This window comes from Motacilla alba, chromosome 27 (genome assembly GCF_015832195.1).
Source record: "Motacilla alba alba isolate MOTALB_02 chromosome 27, Motacilla_alba_V1.0_pri, whole genome shotgun sequence".
Lineage (NCBI taxonomy): Eukaryota > Metazoa > Chordata > Aves > Passeriformes > Motacillidae > Motacilla > Motacilla alba.
The window spans coordinates 4,983,964-5,010,213 of record NC_052042.1 but is presented as its reverse complement, the minus strand read 5'-3'; the positions used below and the strand labels follow the sequence as shown (position 1 = coordinate 5,010,213).

Below are 26,250 nucleotides of genomic sequence, written 5' to 3'. Positions count from 1 at the left end.
CCCCCAGAGGCAGGAGCTGGGATGTTGGAATCCCCTCCCGAAGGAATCCATCGCTCCCGGCTGGTGCAGCTGAGCGAAGGCGCGGAGCAGAGGGCTCGGGTTTCACCAGCCGGGCTCGGGTGTCCGAGCAGGGCGCACAGAGCCGGGAATGCCCGCACTGGGAGGCAGCCGGGAGCTGGGGGGGGATAGCCAGGCTCGGGACGCTGAACTCCCCTTGGGAATGCTGGGTTCTGCTCGGGGAGGGGATATTCCAGTTGGGAATGCCGGCTTCTGGTCAGGAATGCTCTATTCGAATTGGCAGTGATGGTTTCTCATCAGGGATGCTGGTTTCTGCTCAGGGATGTTTCATTCCAATTGGGTTTGCCCGTCCCATCCCATCCCATCCCGTCCCATCCCATCCCATCCCATCCCATCCCATCCCATCCCATCCCATCCCATCCCATCCCATCCCATCCCATCCCATCCCATCCCATCCCACCCCACAGTTCCCATCCCACCCCACGGATCGCATCCCAGGGCTCAGCAGCAGATGGGATCTGGGCGGGACCCCCGGATTAAGCGATGAGAGGGGGATCAGCCGGGATTAATCCCGATCCGTGTCCAACCAGGGGCCGGAGCCTCGGTAAATAACGGCGCCCGGGGCCGTGCCAGCCGTGCCAGCTGTTTTCCAGGGATTTCAGGGCTCCCTCGCCTTTATCCCCATCCTGCGGAGGAGCTGCAGGCGGGCAGCACAGGGCAAGGACCTGCCAGGACCTGCCAGGACCCACCAGAACCTGCCAGGACCTGCCAGGCCCCGCCAGGGCCGTGCCCGGCCGCGCTCCGGAGCACTCTCGGTGCCCATGGGGCGAGATTTTGGGGGTTCTGGGGGCTCCTGGAGGGCGCGGCCCCCACCCCAGAGCTGCGCAGCCCAGCCCGGGAGGCTCCTCCCGGCGGCGGGAGGGGAGGGGAGGCTGAGCTCGGGGACAGGCGCCGCTGCTGGCATCGGGACACCGAGGGTTCGTCCGGCCCAGGTCTGTTTTGGGGCTGGTTTCGGGGCTTTTGGGGTGCGGAGCTCGGGGTGGGGTGGGAATTGGAGCTCTGAGTGTCCCCGAGAGGTTGGCAGAAGGGGACGGAGCCGCTTCCCCTGCTGCTGTCCCTGTCGCCAGTCATGACCTGGAAGCCCCTCGGCTGTGGGATGGACGGAGGGGTCGGGCAGGACCCGTTTTTCCCTCGGCATGGCTCCAGCACAGCCCTAGGAGCCTGTGGGGCTGGGACAGACCCCATGTCCCCTCCCCGAGGTCCCTGGCAGGGTCGCAGGGTGGAAATCCGCAGCTGCGGGGTCGCTCCGGGTGCTGTTGGAGCAGCTGCTCCATCCCGGCGCGGGATTCCTTCCCCACGCATTTCCCCCTTGTTTTTTTCCCCTCCTGTCTGCTTTGAAGTGACCTGTGGGAGGTCCAGGGCTGCTCCTGTCACCTCTGTCCCTCTCCTGACCCCGCTCCCCCTCTCCATCCAGGCGGCTCCACCGCTTTTCCCCATCCTGGGAGGTGACCCCGCTCCTTTCGCGGCTTCCCAAAAATCCGCCGGGTCCTTGGATCCTTCCCTGCTCCTCTCCGAGTTTTGCGCCCTGCCAGCTGGGCCGGGGAATTTGGGAGAGGGGTGTGGAGGGTGAGGATGAGGATGAGGAGAGGCAGGAATGAGGAGCATCCTTATCTCCAGGCAGAGATAACGGAGCTGCTTCCGCAGGGATGATCGCGGCTTTTTAGGAGCTCAAAGAATCCCTTAATTGTGGCTTTTTTTAGCTCTGGGGAGACAAAAGGGAAAAAAAAAATCGACATTAAAAAACCCTCCATTCCCCATCCCACCGTTTTTATATAAAACTCCGGGGACGGGGGAGGGGATGGGGACGATCCTGGCCCTGCTGGAATTCGGGATTCTCCCCAATTCCTTCTCCAGAGGCTCTGGGGGTGCTCCTGGCCCTGCTGGAATCGGGGATTTTTCCCCCTGCCCCCTCCAGAGGGGTTTTTTTGGGATCGGGTTATCACCCGAGGGCCCTGCCAGGGGTCCAAGCTTTGCTCCGGGGGGATTCCCGCGGCTCGGGGGGCTCCCGGGGGGTTTCATCCGGGCAGGTTTAATCCCTGTGGGCATCCCGAGCTTGGCGCCCTTTGCCCAGCCCCCCCTGCCCCGAAATTCCACATTTTCCCCGGCGCAGCCTCCCCGTGGCCTTGAGCGCCTTTTGTTGTGGCTGCGCTCTCTCGCTCCCCTCCCAAGCATTCCCCGCTGGAATTCCCACGGGCACCGGCCGGGAATTCCAGGATCCAGCTCCAGGATCGCCGCTCTGGGGCTGGCTCGGCAGGAAATGGGGCATCTCCCAGCTGGGGACAGGAGCAGGGGGCGGTGTCCCCCCCCTCCGTCCCTCCACCCCTTCCCTGCCCCCGCCCGGGTGGGCTCGGACCCCGCAGGGATGGTCTCGGGGGCCACCGGGAATCTGGGGCTGCAGAAGCCCCTGGGGAGGGCTCTGGGGGTGGGTAAAAGGGTCCCCGGGGGGGCAGGACGCGGAAATGGGGGGTGCAAGGTCTTCATGGCCACGCTGGGGCTTTTTAGGGCGGGGTTTGGGGTTTGTCCTGAGCCTTCCCCAGCTGGGAGATGTCCCCTGAATGCCCTGGTGGGGCAGGGGTGACAGGGGACATCCATCCTGGCACAGCTGGCACCCTGAACCCCCCCAAAACATCTGGAATTCCACAGGGCTGGGCAAAGCTGCGCCGAGGTGCCACCCTTGGGGTGACCCTGGCCAGGTCTCCCCTGGGGGGTTCTGTGCCCATTTGGGACGGTCCCGTGCCCATCTGGGGGGGCTCTGTGCCCGTCTGGGGGGTTCTGTGCCCATCTGGGGGGGCTCTGTGCCCATCTGGGGGGCTCTGCGTCCATCGGGGGGCTCTGTGCACATTTGGGGGTCTCTGTGCCCATCTGGGGGGGGTCTGTGCCCATCTGGGGGGGCTCTGTGCCCATCTGGGGGGGCTCTGTGCCCATCGGGGGACTCTGTGCCCATCTTCTGTGGGGGGTCTCTGTGCCCAGGGGGGGGTCTGTGCCCATCTGGGGGGCTCTGTGCCCATCTGGGGGGTTCTGTGCCCATCTGGGGAGCTCTGTGCCCATCTGGGGGGTTCTGTGCCCATCTGGGGGGGTTCTGTGCCCATTTGGGGGGCTCTGTGCCCATCTGGGGGGGGCTCTGTGCCCATCTGGGGGGCTCTGTGCCCATCTGGGGGGCTCTGTGCCCATATGGGGGGGCTCTGTGCCCATCTGGGGGGGTTCTGTGCCCACAGGGGTGCCCTGAGCTTAGGGAAGGGGGGCTGGGCTGGCTGTGCCCCGGTGCCGTGACAGTTTTGGGGGCTGGGGACAGCGCGTTGTGCGGAGCATCGGGGCAGAACGGTCCCTTCCGGGCTGAAAAGCCATTAACTGCCATCCCGCCCGCTGCGGCCGGGTGCTTTTGTGCTTCCACTGATTCCATAAATCATCCGCAGCGGGGGAGCCCGGGGCCCGGGGCAGTGCGGGCGGGGCGGGCAGGGGGCTGCGCTCACCTGGCGCGGGGAAGGTGTCCCTGTCACCCCCGGGGTGCTGGGGACATCAGGGCTTTGTGACTGCGGGGATTTGGGGTGGGGAGGGGAAGGGATTCGGGGATGGATGCAGGGATGGGTGCAGGGATGGATGCGGGGATGGATGCAGGGATGGATGCGGGGATGGATGCGGGGATGGATGCGGGGATGGATGCGGGGAAGGATGCAGGGATGGATGAGGGGATGGATGCAGGAATGGATGCAGGGATGGATGCAGGGATGGATGAGGGGATGGATGCGGGGAAGGATGAGGGGATGGATGCAGGGATGGATGCGGGGATGGATGCAGGGATGGATGAGGGGATGGATGCGGGGATGGATGCGGGGATGGATGCGGGGATGGACGCAGGGATGGATGCAGGGATGGATGCAGGGATGGATGCGGGAATGGATGCAGGGATGGATGAGGGGATGGATGCAGGGAAGGATGAGGGGATGGATGCAGGGATGGATGCGGGGATGGATGCAGGGATGGATGAGGGGATGGATGCAGGAATGGATGCGGGGATGGATGCAGGAATGGATGCAGGGATGGATGCGGGGATGGATGCGGGGATGGATGCGGGGATGGATGCGGGGCAGGGTGAGATCCTGGAGAACGGGAGCAGGACAGGGAAGGATCAGGAAGGCAGAGCCGGGCTGAGCTGCAGGCCTGGCTCACATCCCCACCAGGAGCTGCTGGCCCCATCCCTGGGCTGGCCCAAGGATCCATCCCAGGCTGGGATCTGGGTCAGCACCACCCCAAACCCAGATCAGGGCACCCAGAAACCACAGCCTTGAGGGTGGGGAGCCCCAAAATCCCCCTTCCCCACCCCAAAGCCACCCCTACGAGGGGTCAGAGCTGCGTCCCACAGCCCCAGGGATGGGAGCAGGGAATGTTTCGCTCCATCCCTGCATCCCTTCCTGGATGTGAGGCTCTGCCAGGGCTCTTTGTGCTCCAGCAACAACAACCCAGCCCAGCAGTCAATTTTCCAGCAATTAACTACGGGCGAGAACATTTCAAGTCCTCCCAAACCCCGCCTCACAGGATTAATTAAATCTTCCAATTAATGTCTCATTTAAATGGCGATGATGGCTGTTATCATTTCATATTGATTTCTTTCTTTTTTTTTCTTTTTTTTCCCGTCTTAAAATAGAGCTGTTGTCCCTTTCCAGCGCCGCCTCTTCCACACCCAGGGAGCTGTTGTTCCCTCTGCTGGCTTTGCCAACCTTCAACAAGTGTCTGGAAAATCCAGGCTTGGGTTTTGGGGGTTGCTAAAGGGCAGCAGTGCTGGGGATGGCCACACATTTGGAGATATTTGTGGATATTTGTGGATGATATTTGGGGATATTTGGGGTATTTGTGAGTATTTGGGGATAGTGGGGATATTTGGGGATATTTGGGGGTATTTGGGGACATTGGAAAATCCACATTTTCCTCGTCTGCGGTGCAGCCTTTCTGGCAGCACGCTCCTGTGAAATGGGGATCCTGGAAAATGAAATCCTCCCGGCTGCCAGAGCCATAAACCTTCCCAGAGCTTTGGTTCCAGAAGGATCCGGGCATTTCGGATTCCCGGGAGTGGAGTAATGGATGTGTACCCTCCGGGAACAGCCAAGGTTATTCCGGCGCTCGGCACGGCTCCGGCAGCCTCGGCTCCTTCCTGCAGGGTCAAATTCCTGGGGTTTGCCGGTGTGGGAGCTCAGAGGCACCGGGATGGAGCTGGGAAGGTTTATCCTGGAGAGGGATGGGATTGGGAATGGGGTCTATGCTGGGAGCAGGAGGTGGAGCTGGGGGTGAAACACATCAGAGCCTGAGTTCAGGTGGGAATGTGGGATGGAGCAGCCTTGGAATTGGGATGGAGCAGCCTTGGATGAGGGATGGAGTTACCTTGGATTTGGGATGGAGCCCCTGGATTTGGGATGGAGCCCCCTGGATTTGGGATGGAGCCCCCTGGATTTGGGATGGAGCCCCCTGGGTGCAGCCCAGCCCCACCCTCAGGCACAGGGAGGGATTTCTGGGGTTGTCCCAGGGGTGACCTTCGTGTCTCCCTCCCATCCTGAGACATTCCACGATCCCACCACCCACACCGGCCTCTCCATCCCGGCACCGCATTCCCGAGGAAAAGCAGGACCAGCCTCACCCAGGGCTGCTGGGCCGCCCGTCCCTGTCCCCCTGACCTGTCCCTGTCCCTGTCCCGTTGCAGACCAGGAGCTCCCGGCACTCCCAGGGCTCCCAGCCTGGCCTGGCCGACCAAGCCAAGCTCTCCTTCGCCTCGGCCGAGTCCCTGGAGACCATGTCGGAGGCGGAGCTGCCGCTGGCCTTCAACAGGATGAACCGGTTCCGGCAGAGCCTGCCCCTGTCCCGCTCGGCCAGCCAGACCAAGCTGCGCTCCCCAGGTACCCCCTGAGGCCCCCGCGGTGGATGGTGGGGTTGGTCCCCCCCTGCCCAAAATTCCAGACCAAGCTGTGCTCTCGCTGGTTGGGTGGTTGGAGACCTCCCAGTCCCTTTTTATGGGCGCTCCCAAGCCTTCCACCTCCACCAGGGTGCTGTTGGGTGGCCAGAAGTTCCCCAAACAATTTTTTTGGGTGCCCCAGAGCTCTCTAGGAACACCTCCCCTCGCCAGGGCGAGGCTAGGGGGCCAAACATTCCCCAACCCCTTTTTTTGGGGAGCCCCAGAGCCTTCCACCCTCACCAGGGCGAGGCTGGGTGGCCAGGGCACCGCCATCCCCTTTTTTTGGGGAGCCCCAGAGCCCTCTAGGAACATCTCCCTGCACCAGGGCAAAGGTGGGTGAGCAGAGCTTCCTCCAACCCCGTTTTATGGGTGCTCCCAAGCCTTCCACCTTCAGCGGGGCGAGGCTGGGTGACCAGAGCCCCCCCAACCCCTTTTTTTGGCTGGGAACACCCTGACACCTCCGTGGAGAGGGGGCACGGTCAGAGCTGACTCCCGCGTGCCCCTGTGCTCCCAGGGGTGCTGTTCCTGCAGTTTGGGGACGAGACGAGGCGGGTGCACATCACGCACGAGATCAGCAGCATGGACACCCTGCACGCCCTCATCGTGCACATGTTCCCGCAGAAGCTCACCATGGGCATGCTCAAGTCCCCCAACACCGCCATCCTCATCAAGGACGAGTCCCGCAACGTCTTCTACGAGCTGGAGGATGTCCGGTGAGCAGGGAGGGCTCAAATCCCACCCCAGGCTGGTTGTCCTTTAAATCTGTCACAAGACGGGAAATCTGTGGGATTGTCCTGGTTTGAAAAGTCAGGTGTCCACTAAGGAAGGCAGGAGCTTCCCTTAAAATGGAAAATGTACACGCCTTCTCTCCAGATTATTGTAATTTTAAAATTAAAATGTCCTCAGGCAAAGATACGGGAATAGGAATAACAGTTCTTTAATAGGAAAATTAAAAATTGTTGGAATTAATTAATTGTTTGAAAAGTCAGGCGTCCCAGACCTCAGATTGTATCCAGGAAGGAATTATTGGATCCTCTGCCTGGGCAGAGCATCTCCCCATGGGATGGTGGAATTTTATCAGCCGTGCAGGGACACTCAGTGGCCATGGACAGAAGTTAATTAATAATTAATGGCTCATTAACAGAAGAGATCTCCTGCAGGGAGGATTGGTTGTGGGAAAGATAAAGAAACCGGCTCAACGAACAGAAGAGAGCTGCCCCACCTCTGACAGATAACAGGATACACTCATACCTTACAACCCAGGACAGGGGTGAAGGGAAAAGGGGGAAAGGGGGTGGCGGGTGCGGTGCTGGGGTTTTGGGGTCTGCCCTTGGTGTTCAGGCTCTGCCTCTGCTTCCAGAGACATCCAGGACAGAAGCATCATTAAAATCTACCGGAAAGAGCCGCTCTATGCCTCGTTCCCAGCCTCACACATCACCAACGGCGACCTGAGGGTGAGAGGGGACACGGGGACAGCCCGGGGGGCGGCGGGGCTTGGTGGAGTGGGAGCAGCGAGGAGGGATAGCGGCAGAGATTGGGCACTGGGAACCGTGTGTGGTTGGGATTCATCCTGCCTGCCGCCAGTGCTGGGTGGGGGCTGACAGCGGGGTCGTAAATATGGTTTGTAGGGAATTCAATCATTGGGATAATTCATCAGGATAATTCATCAGGATAAATCATCAGGATAAATCATTAGGATAAATCATTAAGATAAATCAATCAGCCTGCTGCTGGCTGGGAATCACAGAATTCACAGAATTCACAGAATTCACAGAATCCCCAGGTTGAAAGAAACCTCCAAGACCATCAAGTCCAGCCCAGCCCCAACCCCTCAACTGACCCCTGGCACCCAGTGCCAGCCCAGGCTCTGTTAAACACACCCAGGGACGGTGACTCCACCACCTCCCCGGGCAGAACATTCCAGAACTTGATCACCTTTCTGGAAAAACCTTTTCCCTGCTCTCCAGCCTGTATTTCCCTTGGGGCAGCTCGAGGCTGTGTGCTCTGCTCCTGTCAGTGCCTGGAGACAGAGCCCAGCCCAGCTGAGCACAGGCACCTTCCAGGAGCTGCGAGAGCAATGAGGGCACCCCTGAGTCTCCTTTGCTCCAGGCTGAGCACCCCCAGCTCCCTCAGTTGTTCCTCACAGGGTTTGTGCTCCAAGGGAAGGCTTTTCCAAGGTTTTGCCAAGGCTTTGCCAGAGCCGCTGCTCCTGGGTGGGGCGGAGGGCTCAGCAGGGCACGGCTCACTCCATGCTGATCCCCCTGCTTCATTCCACAGCGGGACATGGTTTACACCTCCCGGGAATCCTCTCCCACCCGCCGGCTCAACAACATCTCCCCAGCCTCCCACCTGGCCTCCGGCTCGCCCCCGCCCGTGCTGCAGTCCTCGTCGCCGTCCCGCTCCCGCATGTCCTACAGCGGCGGCCGCCCGCCCTCGTACGCCGGCAGCCCCGTGCACCACGGCGAGCGCCTGTCCAGCCTGCCCCCGGCCCAGGGCGTGTCCCCCAGCCCCAGCGCCATCCTGGAGCGCCGCGACGTCAAGCCGGACGAGGACCTGGCGGGCAAGAACGTGGTGCTGGTGAAGAACGAGGGGCTCTACGCCGATCCCTACGGCATGGTGCATGAGGGCCGGCTCAGCATCACCTCCACGCAGTCGCTGGCGGGCATGGGGGACCCCTTTGGCTACTCGGGGGGGCTCTACAAGCGGGGCTCCGTGCGGTCACTCAGCACCTACTCGGCGGCCGCGCTGCAGACGGAGCTGGAGGACAGTTTGTACAAGCCCAACGCGCCCATCTACAGCGACACGTACGGCCCCGGGCTGGGCTTCCGCATGCCGCCCTCGTCCCCGCAGAAGATGGTGGAGCCCGGGCAGAGCCCGCACAGCCCCTACTCGGGCCCGCCCAGCCGCTCCTCGCCTGTCCGTCAGTCCTTCCGCAAGGATTCCTGCTCCTCCGTCTTCATGGACAGCCCCGTGGGCAAAACGCGCAACCCCAGCTCGTCCGGGCCCCCCGAGCTGTTCCCCGGCCCCGCAGAGCGGCCGCTCTCGGGCTTCGGATCACCCGGAGCGGCCAAGGACACGGAGACCAGGTGAGAGGAGGGGTGGCGTGCTGCACCTGGGGTGCTCCAGGTTGTCCTGGATTTGTGTTTGCACCTGGGATATTCCAGGATTTCCTGGACTTGTGTTTGCACATGGGGTGCTCCAGGTTTTCCCTTGCCTTTGGATTTGGGATCCCTGGTGGGTTTGAGCTGTGCTGTGAGGGGGTTTTGTATCAGCTGGAGGGGGAGGAGGAGGAGCAGAGGAAGGCACTGCCCCGTCCCCACTGCGGTGGAGGTGCCGGGATGGGGAATGGGGCACCAGGTGAGGGCTGGATGCGAGCACAGGGAGGGAATGAGGAGCGCGGCTGCAGCTGGTGACAGCCGTGTCCCCCACTCCCGGGGTGGCAGGGAGGGGCTGTGAGCAGGGCCAGCACCAGCTGGGGGGTGGCCGTGGTGGCAGACGCAGCTCGTGACCCGTGCCCGTCCCCTTCCCGGCGCAGGGAGCGGATGGAGGCCATGGAGAAGCAGATCGCCAGCCTGACGGGGCTGGTGCAGAGCGCGCTGCTCCGCGGCTCCGAGGCCGAGACCCCCAGGTGAGGGCAGCTCTGGGACCCCAGGGGCCGGGATGTCCCTCCTGGGGGGTCTGTCCCCCTCGCAGGGGACACCAACCCTGCCCACGCTCAGCCCCTCCTCTCTTTGGTTTCAGCGAGAAGACAGAAGCCACCAACGGCGGGACCCCCCCGTCAGCGTGTGAGTGACCCCCGGCCCTGCAGGACCCCCCCATGCCCCGCGGGTGTCCCAGGGTGGGCTCTGCAGCCCCCCCAGGTGCTGGTGATGCCATTTTCGGGCTCACCTAAAACCAGAATTAAGAGAATAAAAGTGGATCTGTGTAATGGAGGGCCTCCAGGTACGCTAAGGGCAGACAAAGCCTCCCCAAGGGGCTACGCCCAAAATGGACGACGGTCACCAGTTTTTCAGACAATTATAAGTTTGGTCCATTTATGTATCAATTAATTGACATTAATTGATGTAATTTGGGTTAATCTTCCAATTGCAGATTCAGTTAATTAAGTAATTTACTCCCAGTTTGGTTTCCCCCCTCAATTCAGTTTTTTAAATATTTTTCGGGGCCTGAGGTAGTGAGGTGTCCTGGAGTTACAGGTCTGGAGAGGAATTGCTTTGCCTGAATAAAACAGGAGAGCAGCAGCTGACAGGCCATGGAGTTTCAGAGTTATTCCCTAAAGCAGTACAGGATTTGAAAAATATAAAAGCTAAAATCCTACGGCATCACCGGCAACCAGCGGGACCCCCCCGTGCTGCTCTGGGGTGGCCTCAGGGTGGGCTCAGCATGGATGGGGGAATTTTGGAGACCACCAGAGCTGAAGGATTGGCTGGGGAAAGAAAAGAAACGGGCACCAAAACCCCTGAGCAGCCTCTGCTTGCCCCCCCAGCCACCAGCCGCAGTGGCATGGGCACCCCGGTGCCCGCGCCGCCACCGCCCTCGGCCACCAGCACCCCGGCGGGGCAGCCCACGGCCATCACCCGCCTGCACATGCAGCTGCACCTGCACGACCTGCAGCAGAACGCCAGCGACCTCCGCAACCAGCTGCAGCAGCTCAAGAAGCTGCAGGTGGGCGCCTGGGGAGGGGGGACCCCGAATCTGAGCCAGCTCTTGCTGGGCTGGGATGGGAAAATGCCCTTTTTGCACTGGGGTTGGTGTGGGAGAGCTCGGGGATCCGTCCTGGAGATGAGCTCGGGGATCTTCCCCAAATCCGAGCTCGGGGATCCTCCCCAAATCCAAACTCAAGGATCCTTCCCAAATCCAAACTCAAGGATCCTTCCCAAATCCAAGCTCGGGGATCCTTCCCCAAGTCCAGCTCAGAGATCCTTCACCACTGTGAACTCAGAGATCTTTCCCAAATCCAAACTCAGGGATCCCTCCCATTCCAACCCCAGAGATCCCTCCCCGCGCCCAGCTCAGGGATCTTTCCCAAATTCAGGCTCGGGGATCCCTCCCTGCTCCCAGCTCAGGGCTGCTCCCTCGTCAGGACCCGTTTCCCATCTTGGGGTGTCTCTCCCAGCCTGACCCCTCCTCCTCCTCCTCCTCCTCCTCCTCCTCCTCGTCCCCCGCAGCTGCAGAACCAGGAGACGGTGAAGTCGCTGCTGCGGCGGACGGAGACGGAGCTGAGCGTGCGGGTGACGGACACGATGCGCAAGCACGAGGACCCTCTGCAGCGCCAGCGCAGCTTGGTGGAGGAGGAGCGGCTGCGCTACCTCAACGAGGAGGAGCTCATCACCCAGCAGCTCAAGTGAGCCCGGCCGGGGCCCCGGGGGGGACGGGGGGCAGAGAGCAGCTCTGCGCCGCCCAGGGCGTGGCCCCGAGTCGGGGGGTGCCCGTGCAGTGACCACGGCCCCAAATCAGGGGGTCCCCATGCAGGGATCATGTCCCTAAAGACAGAGGAGTCCCCGTGCAGTGACCACGTCCCCGGGTCAGGGGGTCCCCACACAGTGACCATGTCCCCGAGTGAGGAGGGGTCCCAGCCCAGTGTTCCCCTCTCCCACTGCCACCCTCGGGGCTCTCCACCCTCCTGACCCAGCAGTGACCCCCCAGTGACCCCCCAGTGACCCCTCAGTGACCCCTCAGTGACCCCCCTGCCCTCCCCCTGCCCCCCCAGCGACCTGGAGAAGTCCGTGGAGAAGATCCAGAAGGATCTGGCGCACAACCACCGGCTGATCCCGGCGCAGGAGCTGGAGGAAAAGGCCGTGGTGCTCAAGCAGCTGGGGGAGACCCTGACGGACCTGAAGGGTGAGGAGGGGCTGGGGGGGCAAACGGAACCTTATGGAATTTTTCTGCTCCATCCCTGCCTGGGGAGACTCCAGGATTCCCCAAATTTGTGTTTGCACCTGGGATGCTCCAGGATTTCCTGGATTTGTGTTTTCCCCTGGGGTGCTCCAGGATTTCAGGGATTTGTGTTTTCCCCTGGGATTCTCCAGATTTTCCTGGATTTGTTTTCCCCTGGGATGCTCCAGGATTTCCTGGATTTGTGTTTTCCCCTGGGATGCTCCAGGATTTCCCAGATTTGTGTTTTCCCCTGGGATTCTCCAGGATCTCCTGGATTTCTGTTTTCCCCTGGGATTCTCCAGATTTTCCCGGATTTCTGTTTTCCCCTGGGATTCTCCAGGTTTTCCCAGATTTGTGTTTTCCCCTGGGATTCTCCAGGTTCTCCCTGCCCCGGGTCTGTGGCTCTGCCCCTGCCAGGATGGTCCCTGCCCTCCCAGGTGCCCGTCAGTGCCACCCCCGGTGCCCACAGCTCCGAGGGGACGCCTCCCCCCGGCAGGACGCCACGGCACGGGGCTCTGGCTGCCCTGGCAGTGCCAGCGGGGCGGCGGGGGGGACACGGCGGTGACAGCGGTGTCCCCTGGCAGCCCAGTTCCCCAGCCTGCAGAGCAAGATGCGGGTGGTGCTGCGGGTGGAGGTGGAGGCCGTCAAGTTCCTCAAGGAGGAGCCCAACCGCCTGGACGGGCTCCTCAAGCGCTGCAAGACCGTCACCGACACCCTGGCCCAGATCCGCAGGTGAGCCCCGAGCCCCCGAGGGCACAGCCACCCCTCGGTGTCCCTCTGTCCCCTTCGGGCCGCCTCCTCTCTGCGCATCCCGAGCTCTCAGGGCGGGAGGGCATCCGAGGGGCGTGCGTGGAATGAGTGTTCTTCTGCAGAAGGGTCCCAAAAAAAGGACCCCAAAAACACCCTCAGCCCTTTCCAGGTGTGCGTGGGACCCCCTCTTTTGAGAAAAGCCTCATTTTGCCTTGGGAATAAAGCAGGATTTTACATCAGGATGGGCACTCAGCCCTTGGCATGAGCAGGAACCTCTTTCCCGAGGAGCAGGGAGCTGTTCTGGGGTGGGAAAAATCCTCTGCCAGAGAAGAGTCCTCTCCCGGAGCCGCTGCGGGGTGGATTTCACTGCCCGATCCCATTAGGATCCCATTAGGACCCCATTAGGGACGGCTCCAGGCCCGGGATGGCCCCAGGCTCAGCTCTAGCCCTGTTTCCCAGGGAAACGAACCTGTGGGATCCTGCAGCGCCCTCATCCCAAATAATCCCCAATCCCAAAGGCGGCTCCAGCCGGATCTGGAGCAGGGGAGGGGTTTGGAGGGATCCCCTTTCCTGCCGGGCTCATGAGGGTGAACAGGCCCCAAGCCAGCACCGAGCCCAGCCCAGAGCACTCAGCCTTCAGGAGATCAGGGTTTTGTGCCCCCCCGGCGCCCCTCGGGCCCTCAGTGCCTCCGCTCCGCCCTAGACAAGTGGACGAGGGCGTGTGGAGCTCGCCCAGCAGCCTGAGCCAGTCGCCCAAGAAGGTGGCCCCGGAGACGGATTTCAGCAAAGGGCTGGAGCTGGAGATGCCCACCAGCCCTCCCGTGAGCCTGCACCACCTGACGGGCACCCCCGAGCCCCTGGGCGTGCCCGGCTTCGCCCCCCAGCCCCAGAGCCACCCCGGCAAGAGCAATAACCCCTCGCGAGCCCCGGAGATGGTGCCCGCCAAGACGCAGACGGGGCCCGAGACCCCCAGCAAGAAGAGCGCGGACAAAGCGGTGTCCGTGGAGGTGAGAGCCCGGCCCGGGGGGGCTCAGCTCGGGGGGGCTCCTCCGGAGGGGCTGGGAAGGTGAAAATGGGAAGGGGAGCGGTGCCGGAGCTGCTGCTCCTCGGCGGAGGAGCGCTGGCAGCGCCTCAGCTGCGGGGAGTTGGGTTGGGTGGGAGCTGGGGGTGCTCAGAGAAAAGGAGACTCAGGGGTGCCCTCATCGCTCTCGCAGCTCCTGGAAGGTGCCTGTGCTCAGCTGGGCTGGGCTCTGTCTCCAGGCACTGACAGGAGCAGAGCACACAGCCTCGAGCTGCACCAGGGGAAATACAGGCTGGAGAGCAGGGAAAAGTTTTTCACAGAAAGGTGATCAAGTTCTGGAATGTTCTGCCCGGGGAGGTGGTGGAGTCACCGTCCCTGGGTGTGTTTAACAGAGCCTGGGCTGGCACTGGGTGCCAGGGGTCAGTTGAGGGGCTGGGGCTGGGCTGGACTTGATGGTCTTGGAGGTCTCTTCCAACCCGTGATTCTGTGAAATTTGGGGATGGGGGTAAAAATCCGCCCCCCAGCCCCTCGCAGCAGGTTTGGGGGTGTCTCGGGGCTGCGGGGTCACGTCCTGCCCGCCAGGGCCGGGGCTGCAGCGGGCTCTGTGTCCGCAGGCGGCGGAGCGGGACTGGGAGGAGAAGCGGGCGGCGCTCACCCAGTACAGCGCCAAGGACATCAACCGGCTCCTGGAGGAGACCCAGGCCGAGCTCATGAAGGCCATCCCCGACCTGGAATTCGCCGCCAAGCACAAACAAACCCCGGGCAGCGGCAGCGCCGCCTCCACGCCCGAGCACAAACCCTCCAAGCCACAGCACACCCCCAAAGCGGGGGGCAAAGGGGACCCCAACGGCCGCCGGGGCTCAGGTACGGGGTGGCGGGGGACGGGGTGGCCTCCGGAGGCGAGGCTGGGGGTGCGCGGCGCTGTCCCCGAGGTGCGGGGGTGGCATGAGAGAGGCAGGGCCGGGCGCCGTGCCCTCAAAGCCCCCTTTGCGCCCAGACGAGCTGACGGTGCCGCGGTACCGCACCGAGAAACCCTCCAAGTCGCCGCCGCCTCCCCCGCCCCGCCGGAGCTTCCCCTCGTCGCACGGGCTGACCACGACCCGCAGCGGCGAGGTCATCGTCACCAGCAAGAAGGAGCCCGGCTTCATGAAGGTGAGGGTGGTGGCTGGGCCGGCATGGGCAGCGCGACCCCTCCCGGTGCCCCCCGCTGCCCCCGGCCCTCACGGCCCGCTCCCCCCGGCAGAAGGCGGAGTCGGAGGAGCTGGAGACGCCGAAGCCGCAGGTGAAGCTGAGGCGGGCGGTGTCCGAGGTGGTCCGGCCCGCCTCCACCCCGCCCATCATCGCCTCGGCCGTCAAGGACGACGACGACGAGGACCGGATCATCGCCGAGCTGGAGGTGAGCGCGGGAGGGGGGCGGGACCCCGGGCCCCCGCCCGCAGGTGACACCGGCCCGCCCTTCTGCTCGGGGGACAGCTCGGGTGGGGGGGTTCGGGGTGTGACATCCCCGGCACCGGCACCACCCCGGGGTCCTGCTCTGCCCAAGGCTGCGGGGACAGAGCGGTGACACTGCCGGGGACAGGCGCTGCACGGCTGGGTGATGCACAGCTGGGTGATGCACGGCTGGGTGATGCACAGCTGGGTGATGCACGGCTGGGTGATGCACAGCTGGGTGATGCACGGCTGGGTGATGCACGGCTGGGTGATGCACAGCTGGGTGATGGGCCCTTCTGCGCTTCCCTCCTGCTTGGGATTTAAGCCGGACTCACCTGGGTTTGAGCACTCCACAGGTGCTCCAGTGGGGAGGGGTGTTTTCTTCTTGGACCTTTTTTTCTTGGGTGGTTTTCCTTGGACGGTTTTTCCTTGGATGGTTTTCCTTCAGGAGGTAGGAGAACTGGGCGTGCTGCAGGTGTGGGACAGGTGATGCTGCAGGTGTGGGACAGGTGATGATGCTGCAGGCAGGGGAACTGGACCAGGGATGCTGCCAGATTGGAACAGTGACTCTGCTGGCCAGGGGACTAGTGACACTGATGGCCAGGGCCCTGGTGGCACAGCTGGCCAGGGCACGGGTGGCCCTGCCGGCAGCACAGGGGACAATGCCGCCTCTGCCCTGCCAGCCGCCGCCACCCCACCTGCTGCGGGCCCCGGTCAGGCCGGGACCACCGCGAGCCCTCTGCAGGCCCGGGTCGCCCCTCCTGCGCTCCAACGGCCGTGTTTGACTCCCCAGGTGTTTCAGCGGAGCTCAGCCTCCCCTTTCCTCCCCGAGCCCCGCTGTGACCCCCTCGAGGCCGTGTCCCCGGGCCACTCCGAGCCGCGGCCCCGCGGAGCCGCGGCGGCGGCCGAAGGATGGAAGGTAACGGCCCCGCGGGGCTGCGCTCTCACCTTCCTCCTCTGCCTCCTCTCCGCTCACTTCTGCCGCTTTTCTCTGGTTTAACCGACTAACCCCCACCCGCTCTCCTCACCGCCTCGCTCCCGGCACTGCCGCGGCTCCGGAGCCAGCACTAACCCGCGGCCGCGGCCCCCGGGCCGCCCCCGCAGCGCACCGGGCACGGCGCGGGCAGCGCCCGCCGCCCCACGGCACGGGGGGGACCGGGGTGGGCGCTGCGGGGGAGACCCCGCCGAGCGCACGGGAAGGGAAGGGTTGAGCAGAGTCCCGCGGCTGGGGCCTGCCCCGAGTCGGGTCCGGCCCCACAACAGCAATCCTGAGATCCGGGCTGGGCTCGGGGGGGAGGGAGCTGCAGAGTGGCTGGGGGGGAGCCGGGAATGCCAGGGTGGAGCAGGGAATGCCAGGGTGGAGCAGGGAATGCCAGGACAGAGCACGGAATGCCAGGATGGAGCAGGGAATGCCAGGACGGAGCAGGGAATGCCAGGACAGAGCCGGGAATGCCAGGATGGAGTAGGGAATGCCAGGGTGGAGCAGGGAATGCCAGGGTGGAGTAGGGAATGCCAGGGTGGAGCAGGGAATGCCAGGGTGGAGCCGGGAATGCCAGGATGGAGTAGGGAATGCCAGGACGGAGCACGGAATGCCCAGCTGGGGGGCAAAGAGCAGGACAGGGGCTCCTGCCATGCCAGCAGCCAGGGCAGCTCTGGCTCATGCTGGCAGCTCCTGGGCGGGGTCTGGCACCTTGCAGGGGTCCTGCAGAGTCCCCCCTCTCCTGGGACACCAGGGCTGGATCGTCCCTCTGTCCCTCTGCTCCGGAGCTGGGGTGGGCCTGGCTGCAGCCCCAGAGCTCCTGCCCCCCCCAGCGCTGGTGCCCAGGCTCGGGGGCAGCTGCAGGGGCACAGGCTCTGCCAGGGCATCCTCCAGCTCCCCTGCTCTGCCCGGGTCCTGCAGGCCCCCCGGGGATGTCCCTCGGGGCCGGGAGCAGGGAAGTGGGGCAGGAGCAGCAGCGTTTTCTGGGGGGTTTTTGGCCTCTCAGGGTGGGAAAGGTCGGGTGCCCCTCGGCAGCCCGGTTGGGATGGCTCAGCCCCCGCCGGAGCTCACGCCAGTGCTCCCAGTTTGTACCAGCACAGAGAAATCCCAGCTGGATTTCTGCTGGCGGCAGCGGGGTTTCCAAAGGTGTTCGGGAGCTGCACAAACACCAGCTTGGTTTTTGATTTGAAGTTTTTTGCTCCAGCGGGGTGTCAGGGCCGGAGGAGGGAGCTGAGCATTCCCCTCCGTTCCCTGTCTGTGCTCCGGATCCCAGCGGGGTGTCAGGGCCGGAGGAGGCAGCTGAGCAGCGCCTCCAGCCCCTGTCCATGCCGTGAATCCCGCTGGGCTGTACGGGATGGGCAGGAGGGAGCCGAGCCGCTCTCCCTTCCCAAACTCCCGCCTGGAACTCCGCCGTGCCCGGGAGCGCCGGCGTGGGGGGACCCCAATAATTTGTGGCGCCCCGTGGTGCCTCCCCAGGCAAACCCCGCTGCCGCCTGGCCCCTAACCTGTCTGAATTCTCTACCTAGGAGCCGCTGGCAGCCCCGGCCAGCCGGGCGTTCTCCCTGCCCCAGATCGTGCTCACCGAGTGGGTGTCGGAGCCGCCGTCCCCCGAAGCCGAGCCGGAGCTGTGGGTGGCACCGGGCAGCGCAGCGGCAGGAGGGCAGCTGCCACCCGCGGGGACACGGAGAGGCCGTGTGGCGGCTCCTGGCAGCTCCCCAGAGTCCCCGCTGGCACAGGAATCCCCTCCAGCCCCGCAGCCGCCCGGCAGCGCATCCCGGGCGTTTCCCCTGGCAGCCCCGCCTTTCCCGAGGGATAAAATGGGGGGACAAAGAGGGGACGCGGCTCTGGACGCTGCCGGCAGGCCAGGAGGCGGCGACAAGGCTTGTCCCCAAAGTCCCGAGGCCGCGCAGCCTCCTCGGAGCCGCGGGGAAGACGCCGGAGCTGCGGCACTCCCCTCCGTGGGTGCCGGGATCATTCCCCAAATCCCCGCTGGCGATGGGGACTCCCAAAGAGGAGCCAGGCTCGCCCCTGGACACTCAGCCGGCGCTCCCAGAGCCGCATGGAGGGAGGAGAGCCCGCCGCCCCGCCCGGGGGCGCGTCCCGGGGGTCCCGCGGGCTGGGAGCCGGCCCCGCGAGCAGCGGCACCTTCCCGGGCGGAGCAGCCGCCCCCGGAGCGGATCCCTGCCCGCTGCAGCCTCGCCACGGCCCCTCCGGGATGGGACCGAGGGGCTCCGGCTGCCGGGGGCGACCCCGGAGCGGCGGGGAAAGCGGCGGAGGGGCTCCGCAGAGGCCACTTGTCCCCCGCGGCCCCGGGCAAGAAGGAGATTTACGAGGACACCTACCAGAGACTGGACAGCCTGGAGGAAACCATCCGCGAGCTGGAAATGACCATCAGCGAGATCAGCAGCCACCCCGCCGTGGAATTCGCGTTCCCCAAGGACGCTCTGGGATCCGAGGAGGCCGGGAGGAGCCTGGGGGACCTCGGGCACGGAGGCTGCGACGGTGACACCGCGCTGGACCTCAGCCAGGCCAGGGACGGCGCTGCCAAGAGTCCCTTTGCGAGCAGGACCAAGCCAGCGCTGCTCCCCAAGCCGCAGCTGCCCCCCGGCACTCCCCAGGTTCATTTTCTCTTCTCCCCCGTGCCCTGCTCTGCCCTGGATTCACTCTGATGTCTCTTCCTCTGCCTGCTCCCTCTCTGTGACTGCACCTCCAGGCAGAGCCGAGGTGGAGAACGAATCTTCCTCTTCTCCCTGACACTTGGAGGGGTTTGGGAAGGGCAGGAGTGAGCGAGGCAGGAGCTGGAAGGGAGATGGTGCCAGGTGCTGCTGGCTGATCCCGACCTGGAATTACACCCTGGATTCTGGAGGGGGATTCTTCTGCCCTGGCAGGATTTTGAAGCAGCAGGTCCAGGATGGGCATCCCACAGGGTCCCGGAGAATCCCACGGGGTCCAAGAGCATCCCACGGGGTCCAAGAGCATCCCACAGGATCTAAGGGCTTGCCATGGGGTCCAAGAGCATCCCACAGGGTCCAGGAGCATCCCACGGGGTCCAGGAGCATCCCACGGGGTCAGCCAGGGCTGGTGCCAAAGCACCGCTCTCAGTTTCACCATTTTCCATAAAATCCCTCTCCTAACGAGCTGCAGCCGGAGCCTGGCAGATGTTTCTCCTAATCAAACCGCAGCACGAGCTCCCTGAAGCCATCCCAAATGGCTTTCTGCTGGAATCCAGCTGAATATCTGGGAAAAAAAAAACAGGGAGGGGGAAAATGCCCTGAGCTCCGCTGCGACGACAACCTGCTCCTTCATTAACAGCCAGCGCTGGGGAATCAATGTCCTTTTCCGTTCTGTCCCTCCTCGGGGGCTCTCGCTGCGGGAACGGGGCTGTAGCTGCACTTGTTCCCAGTTTTTTTCCGCGGGAAGCGGAGCTGCAGGATGGATTCACGGCTGGGGCTGGGGCAAAGCCAGGCTCGGGGTTAGGCGGGAGAGGCTGCGATGGGTCAGTCCTGAAGCAGAGCAGGGCGGGGCTGCTGTCGCGTTCCGGGGAATATTCCAGGGCTGCAATGCCGGGGGTGGTGCGGCACAGGCGCTCGGGGGCTCTCCAGGGCTGGCATTTGGACTCTGACGATGCTCGTGGGTCCTTCCAGCTGAGGATATTCCATCCTTTGATGATTCCCCCGTGCTGCGGGTGCGGGAATCCCCCGTGTCCCCCCGGGAGGGTCCCAGGGCTTCACCTGAGCCATGGATTCCCCAGCCTGGGCTGGAACGGGACGCGCAGGAGGGGACACGGGGGGAGTGTGGCGCTGCCGTCTGTGTATCCTCACCTGCGCACAGTGAATAAACTCCTCTGTACTCCCGCTGCCGCCGTTCCCACCTGGGATCTGCTTCTGCCTGCCGCCGCCTCTTTCCCTCTCTCTTGGCCCCGCGGGCTGTCCTGTCCGCCCTCGGTGTCCCGGTGTTTGCCGTGTCCCCTAAACTCCCTCTCGGTGCCTCCCGGTAAGTCCCGGCGGGGTTTGGAGCTCGGGGCGAGCCGGGGACATCGTCCCGGCCTGGCCTTGTCCCCACGGGCTGCGCCGGCAGGGGTGGCGCGGCTCCGGGCACCGGCGGTGCCGGCGAGGGCTCCCCCGGCCGCTTTTAACTCTTTCCCCCCGGGTTTTGTGTCCCGGCAGAGCGGCGGCGTCTCCATCCCGGCCATGAAGGTGGTGAACCCGGCGTCGCGGCTGAAGCAGGGCCAGCAGGGCAGCCCCGACAAGGGCAAGCACATCAAGCAGCGCATGGAGTACATGCGGATCCAGGGCCAGCAGCAGGTACTCCCCCCCTCGAGCCCCCCAGGGCCGCCCGCCGCCCGGGCACCGCCCTCGGGCACGGCCTGAGCCGGGCACACCCGGGGGACGCGCTTTGGGACTGCGTCCTCCCTCCCTTGGGGCCTGCTTGGCTTCGCCTGAGCCCGGCGGGGCTGGGGACAAAGGGACGCGGGGGTGGCGGTGCGGGAGGGGCTCTTGTCGCGCTCTGTGCCCGCCCCGGGGGCTGGGGACAGGGACACGAGCTCGGCCTTTGTCCCCCAGCGCTGGGTGTCACCCTGAGGGGGTAGCTGAGCCCCGGCGTTGTCCCCTCACCCCGGGGGACAGTGGCCGTGCTGATGAGCGTGGCAGAGCCACGAGAGCTCTGGGGATGGGGATTCCCTGCCTGGGGAGGTTTTGGGGAGCCGGGACCCCCCCGTGCCCCCTCAGAAGCAGCTCCTGGGTGTCCCAGGCGGGGTGGTGGCACCGTGGGGAGAGGGTGAGCGGGCCACAGCAGCTGGAAGAGAAGCGTTTTGGGGTGGGATGGAGCACCCCCAGCAGCCAGCAGCCAGCACTGACCCCTCCCCACCCCGGGGGCAGCTCCGGGGCTCCCCCCCTCTGTCCCTGCTGTCACCCCAGTGCTGGCCGTGCATTCCCTGCTGGCCCGGACCACGGGCCAGGGGATCACGGCCACTTGGGTGGCCTCCCTCCCCAGTCCCTGCTGACCTGTCCCCCCCTCCCGGCACCCCTTTCCCCCTGGCCGGGCGGCAGCACACGGGCGGGTTCACCCCGGCCCCCGCTCTGCCCCCGCTCCGTGTCCTGACCCCAAAGCGTGCAATAAACCCGATTCTGCTCCTCCTCGTGCCTCCGTCAGCCCCGCCGCACACACGGGGGGACTTCCCTGCTCCTCGCAGCAGGGCCTGCGGGAAAGAGGTGGAATGGGCAAAACGGGCACCTGATGGCAGAAAGGGTCAAACCTCCCTCGGCTGCTCCGGTCCCAGCGGGAAAACCTTCCCAGGAGGAGGCTTTTGGAGAGTTTTGGAGGGTTTTGGAGAGTTTTGGAGGTTTTTGGAGAGTTTTGGAGGTTTTTTGAGGTTTTTTGAGGTTTTTTGAGGTTTTTTGAGGTTTTTTTGAGGTCGGGGTGTCCCTGAGTGTCCCCGAGTGTCCCCTGTGGCGTGCGGGGTTGTTCCACCCTGTGGAATCAGGGAGGGGCAGGGGGTTCCCTCTGGATTCCCCCTGGACTGGACACCGGACAAACCTGAGCGGCCGGGAAGCATCTCGTGAGCCCACGAGGCCACCAGGTCCCCTCGCCTGGAGGCCACCCAGCAGCACAGCCCCGGCTGCTCGCTGTCACCGCCTCGGTGACACCTCTGCCCCCGTGGCCCTCGCTGGGGTGGCCTCAGCAGGACTTTTCCGTGTCACTTCTGTCCCCGCGCAGGATCTGGGGGTGTCCCCCCCCTCCCCTCACTGGGGGCACGGGGGGCTGGAGGATCCCGGTCCTCTCCTCATCCCTGGGCGATTCTCAACGTCATTCCCGAGCCGGGTCGGGCCGTGCCCCCCTGGCACGGTGGGGACAGGGACAGGGTGGGCACCGCCACCCTCGGGCGCTGCCCCGGGGGCTGTGCCCGCTCTAACGCTGCCCTTCTTGTCCCCCCTGTGCCTCCCCCGTGTCCCCTGTGCCCCCCCGGCTGTGCGTGCCTGTGTGTCCGCGTGCCCGTCTGTCCGTCCGTCCGTCCTTTCCCCTCGGGGCCGTCCCCTGCCCGTGCAGTGACGCGTGGGACCCGCTCTTGTCGTGCTCTTTGTGGTGGCCCTTTTCCAGCTGCTTGACCTCAGGCGTGACTCAGTGCTGCTTCTGACCGAGCTCCCTCCGCTTCTCGGTTGTTTTTGGGTTTTTCCCGTCCTTGTTTTTGTTGTTTTTTTCTTCTTTTCCTTTCCTTTCTCTCGTCTTTTTTTTTTTTTTAAGCTTTTTCTTTTATTTTTCTTTGGACTTTCCACCCCTTTCTCCTCCTCCTCGTCCTCCTTGAATCTTGCTTTTCTTTCCAGGCCACTAGAGCACCTAAAGAGGCCAGTGAGACCTCCCCCACGGTCTCAGAAAAACCCGCAGCTGGCAGAACATCCATCCCCGTATTGACTTCCTTTGGGGCCAGGAACTCCTCCATCTCATTCTGAGCGCCCCTGCGCGCTGCGCCCGGCCGCTCTCCTGCTCCGGGGGGCTCCTCCTCTCTTCCTGGGGCTCCTCTTCCTCCCTGCGACTCGGCTTCTCCTTGAGGCGCTCTGGAGGGAACCCGCCACCTGTGTCCCCTCCTCTTTCTGTTCGATCCGTGTTTTTGTCGCCTCCGCTCCGCCAAACGAACTTTTGTTGTCTCGCCTGTGCCGCGCCTCGGCCCGACCTCTGTGTCCCCTCCCGCTCCGCCACGGCCAACCAGCCACTTTCTATTTCTCTCTCTCTCTCTCTCTTTTTTTCCTCCTTTTCTCCTTTTTTTCCCTCCCCTTTGGATCGCTGTTGGTTTGGTTCCCCCCCTCCTTTTCCCCCTCTCCCCTCCCCTCCTTTTTTGGTTTTTTTTTTTTTTTGTTTTTTTTTTTTTTTTTTTTCTGTTTATTTAAGAGCTCTCAGAGCTTCCCCCCACCAGCGCCGGGCCAGGAGCAGCTTCCAGCTCCCACCGCGCAGAAAATCGGCAAGCAGCGGCGGCCGAAGACACCCCCGGAGCGGCCCCCGGAGCGGCCCCGGGAGCGGCCCCCGGAGCGGCCCCCGGAGCGGCCCCCGAGCGCCCCGGGAGCGGCCGCGTTGTCGCCGCGGGAGGAGAGCGCAGCTCCGGCCAGGGCTCGCCGGTGGGTGGCCGGCGGGGCCGAGGGCTCGGGGACATCCCGGGGCTCGGGGACATCCCGGGCCGCCGCCACCGCCGCCGCCGCCGCGTCCCCTCGAGGGGGGCCGGGGGGTCCCCGGGAGTGCCGGAGGGGCCGCAGGGCGCGGGTGTGACCTGGGGAGGGGTCCGGGCCCGAGCGGCCGGGGGGACGCGGGGGGTGCGGTGATGCCGGGGGGGTCGCCCGGCCGCTGCTCTGTCCCCTCCCGGTGGGGACGAGCGGGCGGGACGGGGGCCCGGAGCCCCGGGGGAGCAGCCCCGGCCCTGCCCAGCCTGGGGGGGAGCGGGCGGGGGGGCCGTGGCCGCCCCCGTGCAGCGTGGCTGAGCCAGGTGTGCCCAGGTGGCCCCCAGGTGGGCCCCAGGTGGGCCCCAGGTGTGCTCAGGTACACTCCAGGTGTGCCCAGCTGTGCCCGGGTGTGCCTAGGTATGCCCCAGGTGTGCCCTAGCTGTACCCACCTGTGCCCAGGTGGGCTCCAGGTGCAGCCAGCTGTGGCCAGCTGTACCCAGGTGTACCCCAGGTGTGCCCAGGTGTGCCCAGGTGTGCCCAGGTGTGTGTGTGCGTGTGCTGTGCGTGTGCAGCACGAGATCCAATCACTCCTTCCGTTCTCTGTTTCGTCCTTGGGTTGATTCTTTTCGGGTTTTTTTAAATTTCAATTCCTTTTTTCTTCCTTTTCCCCCTCCTCTGATTTTTTGGTTTGTTTTTTTTAATTTTTTTTTTTTTTTTGTATCTCGATCATTTTTGTACAGAAGAAACGAGAGCCTTTTTTCGAATAACGAAGAGAAAACACACACAAAAAAGAACAAAAACCAAAAAAAAAAAAGACCAAAAAAAGAAAGGAAAAAAAATGAAAAAAAAATCATGATGCAATTTCTTTGGATTGCAAAAAAAGCAACTCTTTACATTTAAGTGAAGTGTCTTAACATTTTATATTGTTTTAAAAAATATATTTACATATTATATATATATAATATACGTAATATAAATCTATATAGAAATATTTAAAGAGGGGAAAAAAACCTAAAGAAAAAAAAAACTAAAAAAAAAAAAAAAAAAAAAAAAGGAAAAAGAAGAGAACAAAATAAATCCCGTCCGGTGTTCCTTAGGGGTGGATTCCAGATCCCTGCTTAGGTCTAGAGCTCCTCGTGGTTCCCACAGCGGCTTCGTCGCCCTCGCGTCGAGTCCCCGCCCTCTCTCCGTGTCCGCAGGTGTCCCCAGGTGTCCCCAGGTGTCCCCGGTGGCCCTGGGGACCCCGCGCGTGCCCCGGTGCCAGCCGCAGTCCCGCCGCCCCTGCCGCTCGTTTGGTTTTCGCTGCGTTTCTGCTCTCGGTACCAAAGCGAACTCTGTGCCCGCGGCTCCGGGGGCGGCACCTGGCGCTGTCCCCTCCCCTGTCCCGCCGTCACCCCGCCGTGTCACCTTCTGTCACCCTGTGTCACCCCGGGGGGGGCGCGGTGACAGCTCCCGAGCTCTGCTGGCTGGAGGTGACAATGCCACCCCCTTGGGGACACCCACATCGAGGTGACAATGCCACCCCCTTGGGGACACCCAGACGGGAGGTGACAATGCCATCCTCCATGGGTGACAATGCCACCCCCTTGGGGACACCCAGACGGGAGGTGACAATGCCATCCTCCATGGGTGACAATGCCACCCCCTTGGGGACACCCACATCGAGGTGACAATGCCACCCCCTCGGGGACACCCAGACGGGAGGTGACAATGCCATCCTCCTTTACGACTCCCTCAAAAATGTCGTGGGGGGTGACGATTGCCACCCTTGCTGTGACACGCACGGAAATGACACGAGAAGGTGACAATGCCATCCTCCCTGGGGACACCCCCAAAAATGACCCGGGCGGCGGCTGTCCTCGGTGTCCCCACCTCGGTGTCCCCACCGCGGTGTCCCCAGGCTGTCACCCATCCCGGGGGGGTGTCCCTTTTCCCACCCCCACTTTGTCCCCGGCCACCCCTCCCAGCCGGGTGTCCCTGGGAGCAGGGAGGTGACAGTGGCAAACCAGGGGGTGGCGGCGCCAGGCGAGGGGGTGGCAGGTGCCAGGCTGTCCCCAAGGCCCCCGCCGTGTCCCCGTGAGCGTGGCGTCCCCGCGTGCGTGTGCGTCCGTCCCCTTCATGGCATCGCGCAGATCCCTCGCTGCAGCAAGGCAGCAACAAAAAAGCACCAAAAAAAACCACAAAAAACCGAAGCTAGCGACAAAACCGACTCGGTTCCGGTTCAGACCGGGACAAAAGATCTGAAAAACGACAAAAAAAAAGAGGAAAATGTGTAAAAAGCACAAAAAAAGCCCGAAGGCAAGCGCTGCCCGCACCGTGCATGTGTCAGGCGCCGCTGCATGCGCTCCCCGCTTTGCTCGTCTGGATGTTGTTTCAAAACGAACAAACAAAAAAAGGCTACGACTCTGAAAAGGACAAAAAAAAAAAAAAAAAAAAAAAAAAAAAAGACAGACTGAGGAGAAAAAGCGAAAAAACGCCAAAAAAAAGGAAACCCACGGAGTTTCTGGGTCTCCTTGGAGGCTGTTTTGGGGTTTCTACGCCGTCGTCTCTCTCTCTCTCTCTCTCTCTCTCTCTCTCTCTCTTCCGCATGAATTTTCTCGTGAACTGTTTTAAAAAGGAAATAAAAGGAACAAAAAGTACAAAAAACAGTTGAAAATGGAGAAAAAAAAAGGAAAAATGAAGAAAAATTACAAAAAAAAAAAAAAGCCTCGCACAGGGGAAAAGCGGGGGAGGGGAGGGAGGGGACCCCCCCCACCCTGTGCCACCCCCCCGCTGTGTCCCCCGTGTCACCGTGGATGCCATGGGTAGTTGTGTGTGACCGTTGTAATTCCCGTGACAAAAGGGTTGCTTTTTATTATTTTCCTTTTTCCCTTTATAGTTTTTCTTTTCTATCAGAGTGTCTGGCTTTAATAAAATTACCTTTTTTTTTTTTTTGCCTCTTTTTTGTGTCTTCTTCTGGCGATTTTCCCCCTCGTTTTTACCCCCTCTCCCCGAATTTTGAGAAATTGAGAATTAATTGAGATATTAGAGA

The 26,250-nt window shown here is 63.2% G+C and overlaps 1 protein-coding gene across 9 annotated transcripts; it reads left to right on the top strand.

The window, feature by feature from the left end:
• Positions 1 to 515: 515 nt before the first annotated feature.
• Positions 516 to 25,665, top strand: SRCIN1 (SRC kinase signaling inhibitor 1). 9 transcript variants are annotated; one of them, XM_038163373.1, is made up of 20 exons: positions 516 to 1,010; positions 5,768 to 5,960; positions 6,531 to 6,729; positions 7,377 to 7,470; positions 8,294 to 9,102; positions 9,552 to 9,644; positions 9,758 to 9,801; positions 10,503 to 10,681; positions 11,185 to 11,360; positions 11,727 to 11,857; positions 12,478 to 12,551; positions 12,585 to 12,625; positions 13,347 to 13,650; positions 14,279 to 14,528; positions 14,662 to 14,816; positions 14,908 to 15,060; positions 15,889 to 16,014; positions 17,601 to 18,692; positions 20,241 to 20,378; positions 22,957 to 25,665. In XM_038163373.1, exons 1-20 carry the CDS (start codon positions 840 to 842, stop codon positions 23,326 to 23,328), a joined length of 4,794 nt encoding a protein of 1,597 aa, XP_038019301.1. In that variant the 5' UTR covers positions 516 to 839; the 3' UTR covers positions 23,329 to 25,665. The 9 variants fall into 9 exon arrangements, 8 of the variants coding, with proteins under 8 accessions (XP_038019301.1, XP_038019300.1, XP_038019302.1 ...); XR_005259809.1 differs by having other exon boundaries at positions 517 to 1,010; positions 12,478 to 12,625; positions 22,957 to 24,691; positions 24,729 to 25,665; XM_038163372.1 differs by having other exon boundaries at positions 517 to 1,010; positions 12,478 to 12,625.
• Positions 25,666 to 26,250: the final 585 nt, after the last annotated feature.